Raw genomic sequence first — 14730 nt, 5'->3', positions numbered from 1 at the left:
ATTATTTATTTTAAATTGCTACTTATTAGCCGAGCTCCAGGCTTGAAGACAGCGCGTTTTTGTGCGAAAAGGCGGCTTTGAAGACCACGCTAAAGTTTTGTGACTTCCACATGTTTTTGTTTTCAGTTACTGGGCGTTTGGTTGGTAGTTGCGAGTCACCCTCTGTTTTTGCAGTTTGAACTTGCAAATCTAATTTCACTTTAATAAGAACTCGAGAGCTATCACTCTCTGTCCACCTTGATGTAGCGTACGTTGAGTTTGTCTGCCTCATCCAGTCCCTGTGGGTAAGGTCTCTTTGGTGCTGTAGGTTCTCGAAGTTGTTGCAGCTTAAAATGCGACACTGGTGTTTACATAGAAGGAGCGTTTATAAATAGCGCCAGCATCAAGCAGTTCTTGAGCATTTTTGTTTACAAAGTATCCGGACGACTTTGCAGTCTGCGCCAGTTTGTTAGCTGGCGTTACGTGAGCTCTATCTCTCTTATCCGAAGGTCAGCTGCTACGTGCACTGGAGCATGCTTTGCACTTGAACTGTGAGGAATTGCAACAGTTTGTTCCGGGCGGTAATTTAGCTTTCTTATCGCCGGTGTTTTGCCTTTAAAAGTGCTGTAATATGTTCGTGCTGTGATATGTTCGTGGAAAAACGATAGCAAGTTCCTTTGCTGTCGGCGAGTTATCGTCAGCAAATTTTTTGCTATCGGAAAGAATCCGGATCACTTCACCCAGCGCTACTTTGTGAAGATCCACTCTTCCGCATACAGTGTAGTCGTTGGTTTTGCAGATCCGTACATCTCGCTTTACAAAGTACTAAAACATGTAGCCTATAATCTGATCACTCTTTCATACGTCGTGTGCTATTCCTTACTTTGCAGTTCTCGACATGGCGAGCACAAGCCGCTTTGATGCCGTCTACCGAACGGCGTTGCTGTCAAAATACTTTATCAAGGGTTGGGGCAAGCCAGACAACATTAAAAGGTAAATTTGCGGTGCTTGAAGCTTAGCAAAAACTTTGAAAGCGTGTTAAGATGATATTTTTTTTCTTTGCTGTTTCCACTAATTCGGTTGCCGAAGCTCCATAACTCAGCAGAGCTAAAGCCGCTTAGACGTTATTGTTGCGCAAATTTCGTATTTACAATATTGGTGCTTTCACTTTCGTTTCTGTAAAATGATATCTGTCTTTTTGCTTTCTTTTATTTTCCAAGGATATTTGACTTCAAGAAGAAACTGACGAATCGTGAAACATGCACTCAACTTGTACCCCATGACTATCCTGTCATGATTGACAAGGTTTGTACGCATATATTACGTTAACTCTTAGCGTTGTAGGCTGCTAATAAGTGCGTACAGCACATGAATCTGACGTAAGAAGCACGCAATAAAGTTGGTAGCCTCAGAAAAAAAAAAGTCTGACTGCTTTGTTTAAGCATTTCTGTTTATTATAGAGCATGCCAATGACTGGAGTATGTGGCAGGTATCTGCGAAGGCATTGACTCTAATGTGCATGAACTTCAATCTTGTAGAGGCACCATTGGAATTTGTAGAATAGAAAATCGTCTGCCAACATTTGTGCTTGGACTGCACGTTGCTTGCTCAGAGATTTTACTTTTGCCTGTTAGTAATGCTATTCATTCTGCATTTTCATAGATTGAAGAGCATTCAAGTTATCGCATCCTAGAAGGCCACCTTGTTAGTCCCCTTGTTCAGTACCTGCCTGAGTGTGTGCCAAAGGAATCGCACAAGGCCTGGTAAGCTGAGGCATTTTAATGCCTTTTCGCCATGTCAGTCGCTTCTGCTCAATCGTGGAAGCTGAAAAAGAACCTGCTTCTGAACAGGTTCCAAGTTCTCTTGCCAAAACGATGGGCAACTGACCCATTGCGGCCCGTGTGCATTCACCTTGCTGGAACAGGAGACCATGTGAGTTAGCTCACCTCCACTGCAGCTGTTGTCCCTCAGTCTGCACAGCTTTCTTTTCTTATCAGTTGCTTGTCTACAATCTGTTATCTTTCAGTTCACTTTTCAGTTACTCAGTTAGTAGCTTATTTTGAGCGGTAGTAATTAAATAGCATCAGTCATGGGTTATTATGTGGTCATGGTAGTACGCATGGTGTAGGAGACTGTGTATGTGGTAGCAATTTGCAGTGATAGCTCATAAGAGTTGTGCCGGGACTGCTGTAATTTCTGGCAAACAGTCTGCGCCCTGTGTGTAGTGTGCGGTTCTCAATTTCGGGTGAAAAAAAAAAATTATTTTACTAGTTTCTCTGCACCCTGTACGTAGTCCGCATCTGGTGTGTAGTCCGCACTCGGTAGATAAAATCACATTCGGCATTTCATTCTATGTTGTGCGATATGGAAAAAGAAAATTCTGTATAGACCACGCTATAGATAGTTTACAAAGTCCAAAATTTTAACTTTTAAACATGCGTAGCCCGTGGGCTGTATACCAGATTTTAGGATAGATTACACAACCTCATAGAAAGAAATGGCGGTTAAGAATTGGAAATTTTTATGCCATTTGGTTGCGATAACTGTTTAAAATTGACGACACACACATAATTTATCTGCTTCAGTGCCATTGCGGCAAATAGACAGAATCTGTTACATAAAAGTGAAGGATTAAGATGCCTAGAACCCGAGCACTGAAAACATTTCATTAAGAGACATTATGGTTTTCTTCATGTGACAGGCCTAAACCGTTGTTCTGCTTGTTGGTTTGTTTTTTTTCCTTAATCTGTGATGTATTGATGTTGATCCCCTCATTTATCAGGAAGGCAATAGTTTGTTTGAAATAGAGTCAAGTCAAAATGTTAAGATTCTCAGATGTGCTGTTTTTTGTCTTTATTCTTATTGTGGGATTAGCCACTTAGACACTGTAGTGTGGCAGCAAAGTGTGGGAAAGCTGGGATGGAAACACCTTAGGTATCTTGTTCAAAGCTTGATACGACATATTTCAAGCACGTCTAGTGTACTATAAGCAGTAATCACTGTCACTCATTTGTGGGCAAAATCGAGTGATTTTGACCCAACACCTCTGTAACCTTGATCTTTCCTTCTTTTATTCTAGTATTTCTGGAGGAGAAGAACTCTAACATGTAGGCCTCTTTTAAAAGAAAATGGTGTGGCTTCCATAATACTGGAGAACCCTTTTTATATCCTTTTTTGGTACTGCAACATACCATTTTCAATGCTTTGCATTGTATGGGTAATGGTAGCTGTACTTTCTATATTTTGAAAAATATTAATTGTACTGCTGGAAGAAGTGCTTCTGCCAACTGTAATAACAAACCACAGAATTTGTGTATACTGAATTGTAGAAGGTAAACATCAACTGTATTATCTGGATTCTGAGTATATTACCTTATACATTCATTTGCACTCTCTCTAACCCCGCCGCGGTGGCTCAGTGGTTACGGCGCTTGGCTGCTGACCCAAAAGACGCGGGTTCGATCCCGACCGCGGCGACTGAATTTCGATGGAGGCGAAATTCTAGAGGCCCATATACTATGCGATGTCAGTGCATGTTAAAGAACCCCAGGTGGTCGAAATTTCCGGAGCCCTTCACTACGGCATCTCTCATAGCCTGAGTCGCTTTGGCACGTTAAACCCCAATAAACCAAACCAATCATTTGCACTCTCTCTCTATTGGCTTTAGAAGAATGAAATACTGCATGTTGATTTTTGTAGCAAGGAGTGTTTGATTTTGGGCTTTGCATGTATGGAAATTGCGTCTGGTATGAGGCCTTAACATGTGAAAAATGGTCTAAGAAAACCCAAGGACCAAGTGTAAGTATATCTTTCTTACTTGAAAAAAAATGTATATATATGTTATTCCTGTGCATTATTGTGGACAACGAGCAAATGTTTTTGTTTCTCTTATGGTTGTAAATGTAATGGAGGTAGTAGTGGTGATAGTACAGAGTAGCTTTTCTCTTTCTTGCTTATATATTTAAAAAAAGTTGCTATGAGAAGTAGGCTCCAAACTCCGTATTTCCTAGTCTGCAGTTTGCACCCCTCATATACAGCTTTATTAAATTGAAATGCACTGTCAGATTACATAGTCTGTGTTGTTGAGCTTACATGTCGGCTGTCGTTGCAACATTTCGTTTTCACTCTATTCTGGTGCACCTCGAGATCTGGTTGTCACATTCTCTTACTAGTGGTCAATGGTAACAATTTTTATGTGATAGCAGTTCAGTTGCACTGACATTTTGGTAACAAAAAGGAATGAAAGCAGCATTTAAAAATAGCAAATTAAATCTATTGAAGAATTAGGTTTTTACAGCACTCACAAAAATTCCAGCACTAGTACGTCATTTTGTGTTCTGTCCTCATCTTTGCATTGCTTTTTGTTTTGTATAGTCCTGTTCACTGATAAGTCCAATTCTGTTCTCCTTTTTTTTGTTGTGCACAGCATGTGGTGCTAGTCACCTTATCCCTCATCACATTAGGGCCTTCTAGTAGCACGTTACTCTTCATATTGAGAGGCCGGTGGTTCAGCGACAGTGGATTGTTTGTGGGAACCACACTCCGAGCGCTTGGCTGTGACTTGACTGTCTCTGCCTGTGGGATTTCATGTATAGTATAGTAATTGTAAGCGCAACGTTTCAGGCGGTCAAACCTGCACTGCGTGTCTGACATCTTTGTGATGGGTGGCTGCCTCGTACTCGAATCTATTGCTCTGCTGCACTGGTGTGAGCATGAAGGTTTTGGGCCACTGGGCATCACGGGCATCTCTATGGGCGGCCACGTAAGTTCTCCACGTTTGCCATTCGCTGGGGGCTTAGGACAGTTGAATGCAGTATTTTCCTAGTTTTTTTTTGGACTTAGCCCTTTGAGGTCAGACGTCTTGGTAGCCAAGACATTGGGGAAGCTGCTTTTTCTTGCTTTGCACTCGACTTGTGGAACCATCGCTAGGAAGCTAGCTCTAACGTATGTTGCATTGTTTTGTTCTGTCTCCGAGAAAACAGCGCCGGCCGATGCACAACATCGAAACATTTGAATGCACGCATACTGTCTTGACGCTATGGTTAAATATGGCAACCTGTCTGCTGTGCAGGTGTTATGAGGTCTCGCAGTAATCTGTTGACAGCGATACCTGCTTCAGTGAAGAGGAACGTTTTATATTTGTGCCTTTGTTGACAGTGGTGGTGTATAGAGCGAAGAGGACGATGACTCTAGGTGCAACTCCAGGCCTCCATCTTGGAGAATGCTTTGAGAAGTTTTTTACATTGCCAGTCTGTTAAAGGGCTCAGAAGCAAGAAAGTTCTTCAGAAATTGAACATCTTGTTCACTACTTCTTCGTGATGTCTGAATTTCAAATAGGTTCTGATGAGAACATCCTGAACATGACCACAAAGGGCTAATCCTTCAATCCTATTATTGCAAAAGCACTTCTAGCCACACTCTCCAAGTTTCAGCATTATCTGTCTGTGTATGTATGTAAAGCCTCTGGGTAGCAAGCGTAACTGGCTTACTGGGTCAGTGGCTTACTGGTTACCTTGTGGGGTTAAAATCGGGGGGGATAAACACGTATTCCCCGTTTAAGCGCGGCTGACACAGTTCAAAACCGCGCTTACCCCACCCCGTGGTCGCGTACGCTACTGAGCGCACGCCGACCACGGCGGGCCTTGCTCTGCGGGAACAAAGGAACGACACAATGGCTGACACAAACAAGGCATTTATTGCTATAGCAACAATAACGCCAGCTAGCAACAAAATACACTGAGGAATCTAGGATGTCCGACTCACCAGCACGGCTACGAGCGAACGTCCGCCCACGGTAGGGCAAAGGGATAAACTCCGAGGCCCGACGGAACGAGCTGAGGGGAAGACGTTTCCACACGAGGACGCCCGCGGCCAAGAGCGGAGCTTTGCGCGTGAACGTCCACACGCTATCCTGTCCCGGGGAGAAGAGAGCTAGCCTTCCCCTACGCGCGAGCGACCAAACACGCCATCCGTGGCGCTGCTGTCGCTGCGACGCGAGCGCCCTCCCCTGTTAGCTAGAGTAACCAAACTAAAGGGAGTGCTTTTCGGGGGCAGCTAACAACAGTGGGGTGCAGTGCGGGAAAGTGAACGCAGGGGACGAAGGCGTCCCCACATCCCCCCAACCTTAAATAGACCCACGCGCCTGCAAGTTACACGCTATGGAGGAGTCTCCTGGTCTTCATGCACTTGAGGCAGGTCGTGCAGCGGAGGTCACGCCGACAGAGTGCACGCAGTCTTCCGCGGTATTCCGAAGGCGGCGTGAAGGTCTCCGCTGGGACGACTCGCATGGCCCGCGGACTACGTGCCCGCAGGCCCGCGAAGAGGAGGGCCGGTTGACCACTGCAGGCCAAGATTCCGCAGTAGTCGCCAGGGGAACAGCAGCCAGAGGTGGCTGCTGTCTGGTCTCGCCACGGCTGCCCCGGATGAATGCGGCGAACAGGATACAGGCCGCTCCGTCGCAGCAGGCGGCAGCGAGACGATGTGCACAGGACAGCAAGCCGCAGTGGCTCCAGATCTGTAAAATTTCTGAAACACACTCCGCATGCCTTTAACGTAGGTCACGGGAGGGGAAACGGTGTACACAAGGGCCTGGTGGCTCAATGCTCAACTCGCTAGCAAAACGTGTCGGGCGGCTGTGCAATGCAAAGTTCGAGTGAACAAAGCCCTTTCTTGAGTTGAACGAGAATGCTCGGTTCATGCGAGGTTAAAAAAAACGGGTGGCCAGCAAAGTGCGCCCCCTCTCAACACCACGGTCCGGTGGTCGTGTCACTTTTGACAAGGTGCAGGCAGCTATGAATAGCCTTAGGCCTCACTACCACTGTGAAGGTCGACGACCCCCAACAAAAGAAAGACCCGAAACGGATTTCGTGCGCGCAGCCGCGAGGAGACATCAGCGTTGTGGGGTGGTCCTCCCCGCTCACTGCACGAAGCAGCTGCTGAGTGATCGGCGCCCACCGTATCGGACGGTGTCGGAACGCCCGGTGCCGAGCTGCAATACCAGCGAGCTCGTTACGGCACCCGTGGCCCCAGGCCACCCGGCTCCCAGAGCCGCGACTCCCGGAGTCGAAAAAGAGACAGCGAGAAAATATATACAGAAAACTCGGACCACCCACGCGGCTTCCGTACTCACTCGCTTCGGGCTCGGCAACTACGCGGGCGCTAGGCCTCGCGCTCCCTCGATGCGGACCAAGTGGTTCTTGAAGAAATTCCAGGAAGAGAACTTCACAAAAAAAACATGCTGAGCATGTCGAAAAGTTCAAACATGCTGCAGCGCAATACACCTCGCACTCAAGAAAGCATGCCGCAGGTCCTAGCGATCAAAATTCACTCTAGGCCTAGCACTTGTCAAGTCCGGACAAAGAGCGTTCCTCGAACCGAACAGACTGTCGTCCAATGTTCCAAGAGCAGGCCCCACGTTGGGCGCCAGATGTGGGGTTAAAATCGGGGGGGATAAACACGTATTCCCCGTTTAAGCGCGGCTGACACAGTTCAAAACCGCGCTTACCCCACCCCGTGGTCGCGTACGCTACTGAGCGCACGCCGACCACGGCGGGCCTTGCTCTGCGGGAACAAAGGAACGACACAATGGCTGACACAAACAAGGCATTTATTGCTATAGCAACAATAACGCCAGCTAGCAACAAAATACACTGAGGAATCTAGGATGTCCGACTCACCAGCACGGCTACGAGCGAACGTCCGCCCACGGTAGGGCAAAGGGATAAACTCCGAGGCCCGACGGAACGAGCTGAGGGGAAGACGTTTCCACACGAGGACGCCCGCGGCCAAGAGCGGAGCTTTGCGCGTGAACGTCCACACGCTATCCTGTCCCGGGGAGAAGAGAGCTAGCCTTCCCCTACGCGCGAGCGACCAAACACGCCATCCGTGGCGCTGCTGTCGCTGCGACGCGAGCGCCCTCCCCTGTTAGCTAGAGTAACCAAACTAAAGGGAGTGCTTTTCGGGGGCAGCTAACAACAGTGGGGTGCAGTGCGGGAAAGTGAACGCAGGGGACGAAGGCGTCCCCACAACCTCAATCTTGCTATGAGTAGGCGGTGGCGTCCACCTACATATTGAGGCACTTATGCGCATTTGCTTTTCTGAAAACCGGGGGAACATTTAGACTCCGTTGATTTTGAGGAAAATAAAGGCGCATAACTGGCTGCCTGGGTCACTGGACACCTCAGTCACGGAGGTGCATGGCAGTGGTGTCCATCTGGAAAAAACCATGCTTTTGCACAATATTTCATGCTTAGCGATGCTAAACCGCCATCCACTTTTTTGTGTATATGTATTGCATCTCTGTCATTGTGACATGCAGCCAGCCTAGTTTATAACATTTGTGTGTTTCACAAATGGTCTACGCATGACAGTGGCTGTGTCTGCGAACATTGAAAGCACAGCTGAAACCTCAGAAATGAATGAAGCATAAGGAATTTAACCAGATTTATGCCCGGTTTTTCTACTTGGCTCTGGTGGAATAGGGATAAAAATTTGTGCTTGTTTGATTGTGCCCCAGAAAGAAGTCCTCATTTCCTGGGTGCACAGTGGCTGAAAAGGCTTTAAATGTTAAAACCAAGTCTCGGGAAAGCACGTTAACAGCCAAAAGGCCGATTATTCTGTATTTCCGGCAACTAACATGTTTTTCACAATCCTCCACAGATGGCATCACTCGCTGGGGCTAACTGGCACAAACCTCTAGGCATCATTCCCTGCCTTAGCTGGACAACGGCATCTTGTGTTTTTACGCAGGCAAGTTGATCTTCAGATTTGTCATTTTTTCACGTGGCTGTGGTCAGCTAAAAATATACTCTTTCGTAAGTCATATTAGCATGCATGAAGGCCTTGCCTGTGACAGCTGAGCTTATCCAGCTTGAGTAAGCATGCCCACAATTGCCTGGACGAATGCTTTAAAATGGTGTGCAGTGGTATCTTGACCTGATATTTACTTGGGTCACTTGCCTGACTTTGGGCAACAGATTGACCAAGTAGACTTCGCTGCATAACATGCTGTTATCAGAGTGCTGCCGCAGATTTTGCAACATTGAACTTTTGTTGCGTTCATCTGCAGTACTTATTTTTGATGTATCCAATGAAGAAAGAGATGATCGGCTATGTAGGTGATTACTGCAGGAGTAGCCGCAACATTGTGTTGCTGCTAACTGATAAGATCTTACTACTCTTCTTTAGTTACTTTCTGGCTCAGTGTACATTCAAGTGTTCATTTTCCTTCACTGCAGGGTGTCATGAGCGGTGCTATTCCATGGGAGCTCCTACAGAGTCAGTATTTCTCTGACCAGGTCTTTCGGGAAGAAATTGAACAGCTCATTCACACTCCAGAAAAGGTAAGAACAGAACGTATGCTCTCACATGAGCTAAATAAAATGCAGAGCATGTGGATAAGTGGGAACACAAGTGTTGTTAGCTACATTAGCTGTGGCTACCGCTACCTGTGTGTACAAGTATTTCGCTGGACCTCTTAGTGATTAGTTTCAGCATGGTGTTCTCGGGTGTGGGATGGTGATGTTGCTTGCTTTGTGTAGTCACTCCTATTTGAATACATTATACTGCAGCCCACTTTCTTTGCTAGCCTGCGTGGGCTGTGCCACGTTGCATGCCCATAAATGATGTCGTAAGGAGCTCTTTGCTTTACAGGAATCGAAATCGGAACTTTGTAACAAACACTGTAATGAATTGTGCAGGGCACCCTGACGCATGTGATGCTCACATCTATGGCCTCCAAGGCACAGTGTGTGACATAATGGCAAGAAATGACATCCTGAAAGTTTTCATGTGACCACTTTTTATTTACCATTTCAAGTACAGTTAGATCTCGATGTTCAGCGTAACTTAGTAGTCCAGTTTTCATAACTTCGTGCCCGTAGAACGCCATATATATTTAGCCTCAGTATAACGAAGTAGATTTTGGTGCACTTTCAGCGAAACGAAATTTCATTGCTGGCTGGGAACGAACCTGCGGAAATATTTCTCTTGCATGGGTGAGTGGTTGAGCGGACCGTGTGCCAATGCACGCATCAGAGCACCTACGTAACATGGGCACCGTCTGGCTTTCACGTACAGAGCGCAAAGCAGATGCAAATACGATGATGATCATAGTGGTGAGTGGCGAGTATGGGCGAGGCTGGCGCAAGTGTCTGTGCAGCCTTGGCAGCCTGCGAAGCCAGCCCGCTGCTCTCACTATCTCTCCAAAAAACCGGCTCCGAATGCGATGCACTGCTCTTGCTCGAGGGCAGCGCGCCGCGTTTATCGCGTTTATAGATGCCCAAAGCTTGGTAAAAGGACTGGAAGGGTCAGTGCCGTTGGCACACCCATCAGCTGTGAAGCCTGTTGCTTGCTTCACACCTGAGGGGGCGGGGAGGTGCTGACGGCATGGCCTGCCGCAAGGCCGCCGGCGCCGGCCATGAGGCAGCAGCAGGGGCAGCGGTGGAATGCGTTATCATGTCAGCGGTGTTGTGGTGTCTCTTAAACATTTACAAGAGGATGATGATGACAGTAAAACCAAAGCTCAAGACGAGTGCGTTGTTCCTATCACCCACGTGGTGGTTGGTGTGATAGACATGCTAAAGTACATAAGCAAGACGCGCGTAACCACGTTGCTGCTGGCGAAGAAAGGGCAGAAGTGAAAGAGCACTTTAATCGCAAATACAAAGGCTTTTCCTGTGAGTTATCCGCCACGCGTTTTTGATGGATGTTTAGCATGCTAGGAGACGAATTTCTATGTAGCGAAATTTCAGTACTGCGAAGTACTACACTGCCAATTTTACAGACTTCGGCGGCGCTAGCAACAACTGCGTTTGGCAGCTGTCAAAGAATAGAATCGCTGCCTCTGTCAGCCATGCTCAGTTTAAAGCTGGCAAAGAACTTTCGAGATAAGGCTTGAAAAGCAACTACGACAATCTTGAACTTAGAATCAGTTGCTCATGGCTGCGATCATTCAAGATAAATGTAACATTTTGTGTTGCACACAAAGTGATAAAGCAGCATGCGAGACTTTGAGCATAAACAAGCATACCATTCCAAATCTTTGTGGGAATATATGCAGTGAAAAATATGTGTTCTGAAGTGTTCACTAGCCGTAATGGGAGCTACAGTTGCCATTCTGCTTTTACAGAATGCGGCGTTCAAGGCAGGGCAGCAGTTTGCTCGTGACTTCACGCACAGCATGACGAACTACAATGACATCTCACGAGCACTTCAGTCAAGCCCACACGTGCGTCCAGCGGAGGCGCTTAACTTCATGAGAGGCATCATGGATGAGTGCACCCACTTGGAGAACTTTGCACGACCAGTTGATCCAGGCCTTGCTGTTTGTGTAGCAGCCACAAGGGATGCGTACGTGCTTCGTGAGGGACTGAAGCCTCTGACTGAAATCTGGCCTGGCTGCGAGGTACGCTACGTTGACTGTGGTCACGTGGCAGCATTCCTCTTCAACCAGCATGTTTTCAGGTAAGTATTTTTAATACCATGTGATGTAGGCTTTTTGAATGCCCTTGAAATGGTGAAACAGCTCAATGCTGCTGCTGCTGCTGCTGCTGCTATTATACATGGCTAGCTCTAGAGTTGATAGTCTGTTGAGTTTATGTAGGGTCTCAGAACAATTGAAACTCTTCATAGTCTTGAAGCAGCAACAGAATCAACTCTTATGTATGATATACTCACAACTACTTGGTATGTTCAGGAATTGGAAGGGAGGTAATTGGAACAAATTAGCATGTGAAAGCAATTTATTTTATGGGAAGAAAAAGTTCAGACACAGAAGCATGGCTGGCAGCAGTTTTTGTGTAATCTGGGCCTCATAAGTTATTTGACACCAGCCTGTCCTACGATGTAGGAGTGCAGTTAGTTGTCCAAAGTGTAGTTTTAATTTTATGAGTAATTAAAAGCTTTTTACGTAAATGAAATCTGTTTCTCCACCTTTTCATATTATAAACTGGCCATAAATTTTACTGTTTGACAGCAACACAACATTTTTGATATACTTCAGGTTTATTCAACTGTCAAGGTTGACTCGCCTACTGTTCAAATGTTCCCATGTCGTATGGAATCGGTGCGCATTTCCTTTTTTCTTGCTAGAATTCATAGATGTTTTGTTGCTAGAATCCATAGCTATTTGACCAGCAGCTTAATAGTGGACATTTATTAGCGTTTGTTATAAAGATGCGCAACCTGTTCATTTTTCATTTTAAATTGCAGGAAAGCAATTGTGGACTCTCTTGAGAAGACAAGCTTGAAGTACTATGGACGGTCACTTCTTGAAAGGCAAGAGGAACCTTCCACAACTACAGCCACAACTGCATTGCACGCTGTAGTGGCTGACAAAAGGGCTACAAAATCTGAAGGTTGAGTTGATCTCAGAAGGTCACTGCTGTCATTCTGAGATCAAGTTACAGTTTTTGCAGTCGCAGTTCATGCTCTAAATGTGATCTTTCAATGATTGTTCACGTAACAGCTGTACGGGCTGCAGCTTCAGATCGTTCTCTTGCCATCAACCATTCATTTTATGTTTTGTATGGTGAATGGTGCATGATAAGCCAGACAATGCCTTTTTGCCAGATCTTTGTAAAGCATTGACGAGTCCAGTGTCTTTAACTGTGTGACAAAACCAAGGATTTTCTTTCAGCCGCTGAAAGCCGTTGCACACCACAAAGCTTGGTGCATTTGTGTACATAATGCAGCGTGTAAATATGATAGAAACTTGTCATGTGCAAACAGATGTGTGAGCAGATGAATTGCATTCATTTTTGCTTGCTTTTATGCTCTAAGGGGACCCGAAACACTCTTGATAGCACTCTGTTTCTCCAATTCTTCACCATTCTTCAAAGCTTCTGTTGTATTTTAGGGCGATGCTCTGTTGCCACTGAAAATAAGGGTCTACTATTGATCAAGTTCTTTTATTATTTAGCAGCAAGTGTAGAGTAAAGAAATGGAAAAGATGCAGTACGATGGCTAATGATTGGCAAAGCTACAAATGTATTGAACCTATTAGGCTTGCTGTTATGTCTTCTGTCAGGCCAGCATTGTAGAGGGACAAGGTTATGTGGACAAAACGCACAATTTGACGGCAGTTATTCTAGAGTCCCCTTTAATATACTTCAAGCCATGCCTGTACAGTTTTATGAAACTCCAAGGTGTACTTGAACCTTCTGCTTTAGGTTTGCTGTTATATCTTTTATCAGGCCAGCATTGCAGAGGGACAGGGCTGTGTGGACAAAACGCACAATTTGACGGCAGTTATTCCATAGTCCCCTTTAATATAGTACTTCCTGTACAGTTTTATGAAACTCCAAGGTGTACTTGAACCTTCTGCTTTAGGCTTGCTGTTATATCTTCTGTCAGGCCAGCAATGCGGAGGGACAAGAATATGTGGACAAAACGCACAATTTGATGGCAGTTATTCCAGAGTCCCCTTTAATACTTCAAGCCATGCCTGTACAGTTTTATGAAACTCCAAGGCGTACCTGCCATTTTGAAGCTTGTGCATGTATTTGAAGATTCAAGAATGCTTTCTAGCTGTTGAGATGTACTAGAGCGCACAAGTGTCTGTGTGTATGTAAGCCATTTATGGTTGCTGTAGACCTACCATTTTTGTGAAATAAAAATGGTTCACAGGTCAACCCGACGAGAATTAGTTTCCATATCAGTGGGTTCCTCGTCCTTATCACCAAAGGCAAAACGGCAGCAAAAAGGTAAGATGACGGTAAGCACACTTACATTTTCATAAGTACTACAGCTGTGAAGCTGTGAGTGGCTTTGACAATGACCTCAATAGCAGTGGTGGCACTGCAGCGGCAGTTGCACCAAACTGCGCCAAATGGCAAATTGTGCTACATGTTGCGACAAAATAGTTTTTCTAGCGATAGCTACACTACACCAGCTGCGTGCTGAGCCATGGCACCACCGCTCCGCCAGCTGTGCGCATGTGTGGAGTGACGTCATAGCCCACAGCTGGTGTGCGCGCCGCGTGCCTACATTACGTTTGTATTTCGAGCCTTCAGCATGACTGCGCCGTGGCTGGTCACGTGGTTGGTCACTTAGTGCGGAGCAGCTGCCAGCAAAAACCGGTTGGGGGAGGAGTGGAGAGAGTGAATCCACGTCCAGGGACGAAGATGAAGGAACGCCCAGCGAAACAGAGCGGCAAAAGACTGACTTTGCAATTCGACTGAGCGAGTTCCACTCTGCCAGCTGTAGCTATCGCATCACTCCAGGTTTAACCAGAACCAGTGCTGTAGGCGTTACCGAAAAAAATTAACTGAATACGTTGCTCGTTACGCTAAGAAAAAAAGAATGCGTTACCGCACGTTACTTTGCCGTTACTCCATGACCATAAATTTAACCAGTGCGTCTTCGCTGTAACTGTAACCTATAACTCGTCTTCTTTGCAAGGCTTGTTTTCCAACTGAAAGAGCTTCACGCGAATGGAAACTCCGGATAGTCGCGCTCTGCTCGCAACAGAATCTAGGCCGGAAAAGTAGGGAGGCCGTCCTTGGTCACAGTGCTGTGGGGAGTGCGTTGTTCCTTGTTCTGGCTAGGGGAGAAAGGGAAGGGGGGGTATGACTATGACGGGAGAAAGTTGGAGCAACAGTGTTGTTCAGCAGAAAATTTTTAGAAAGTTTAGTGTGAGGTAGCTCACTACTGCGGGCACAGGAATTAACAAAGGCCCATTTCCTTTCTTCCTCTACTTCGGTGCTACAGCCTGCAATCCCCTTTGCTGTGCTGTACCATTGCACTCTTTCG

The 14730-nt window shown here is 46.2% G+C and overlaps 1 protein-coding gene across 1 annotated transcript; it reads left to right on the top strand.

Moving 5' to 3' along the window:
* The first annotated feature begins 84 nt into the window (after positions 1-84).
* Positions 85-13615, top strand: LOC149372379 (cardiolipin-specific deacylase, mitochondrial). Its single transcript, XM_089566853.1, has 12 exons — positions 85-284; positions 870-972; positions 1200-1284; positions 1642-1742; positions 1830-1911; positions 3059-3145; positions 3752-3777; positions 4603-4741; positions 8638-8727; positions 9216-9320; positions 11108-11442; positions 12190-13615. Exons 2-12 carry the CDS (start codon positions 878-880, stop codon positions 12338-12340), a joined length of 1296 nt encoding a protein of 431 aa, XP_089422979.1. The 5' UTR covers positions 85-284; positions 870-877; the 3' UTR covers positions 12341-13615.
* The last annotated feature ends 1115 nt before the right edge of the window (positions 13616-14730 follow it).

The sequence above is a fragment of the Amblyomma mixtum genome, chromosome 1, assembly GCF_055824585.1.
Source record: "Amblyomma mixtum isolate Tamu chromosome 1, ASM5582458v1, whole genome shotgun sequence".
Lineage (NCBI taxonomy): Eukaryota > Metazoa > Arthropoda > Arachnida > Ixodida > Ixodidae > Amblyomma > Amblyomma mixtum.
This window is presented reverse-complemented; position numbering and strand designations above follow the sequence as displayed.

Coding starts and splice junctions, on each gene's coding strand:
- LOC149372379 (XM_089566853.1), top strand. CDS start 878: ATGGCGAGCACAAGCCGCTTTGATGCCGTCTACCGAACGGCGTTGCTG. Junction 8,728..9,215: donor CATCTTGTGTTTTTACGCAG/GCAAGTTGATCT, acceptor CCTTCACTGCAG/GGTGTCATGAGCGGTGCTAT. Junction 9,321..11,107: donor TCATTCACACTCCAGAAAAG/GTAAGAACAGAA, acceptor CTGCTTTTACAG/AATGCGGCGTTCAAGGCAGG.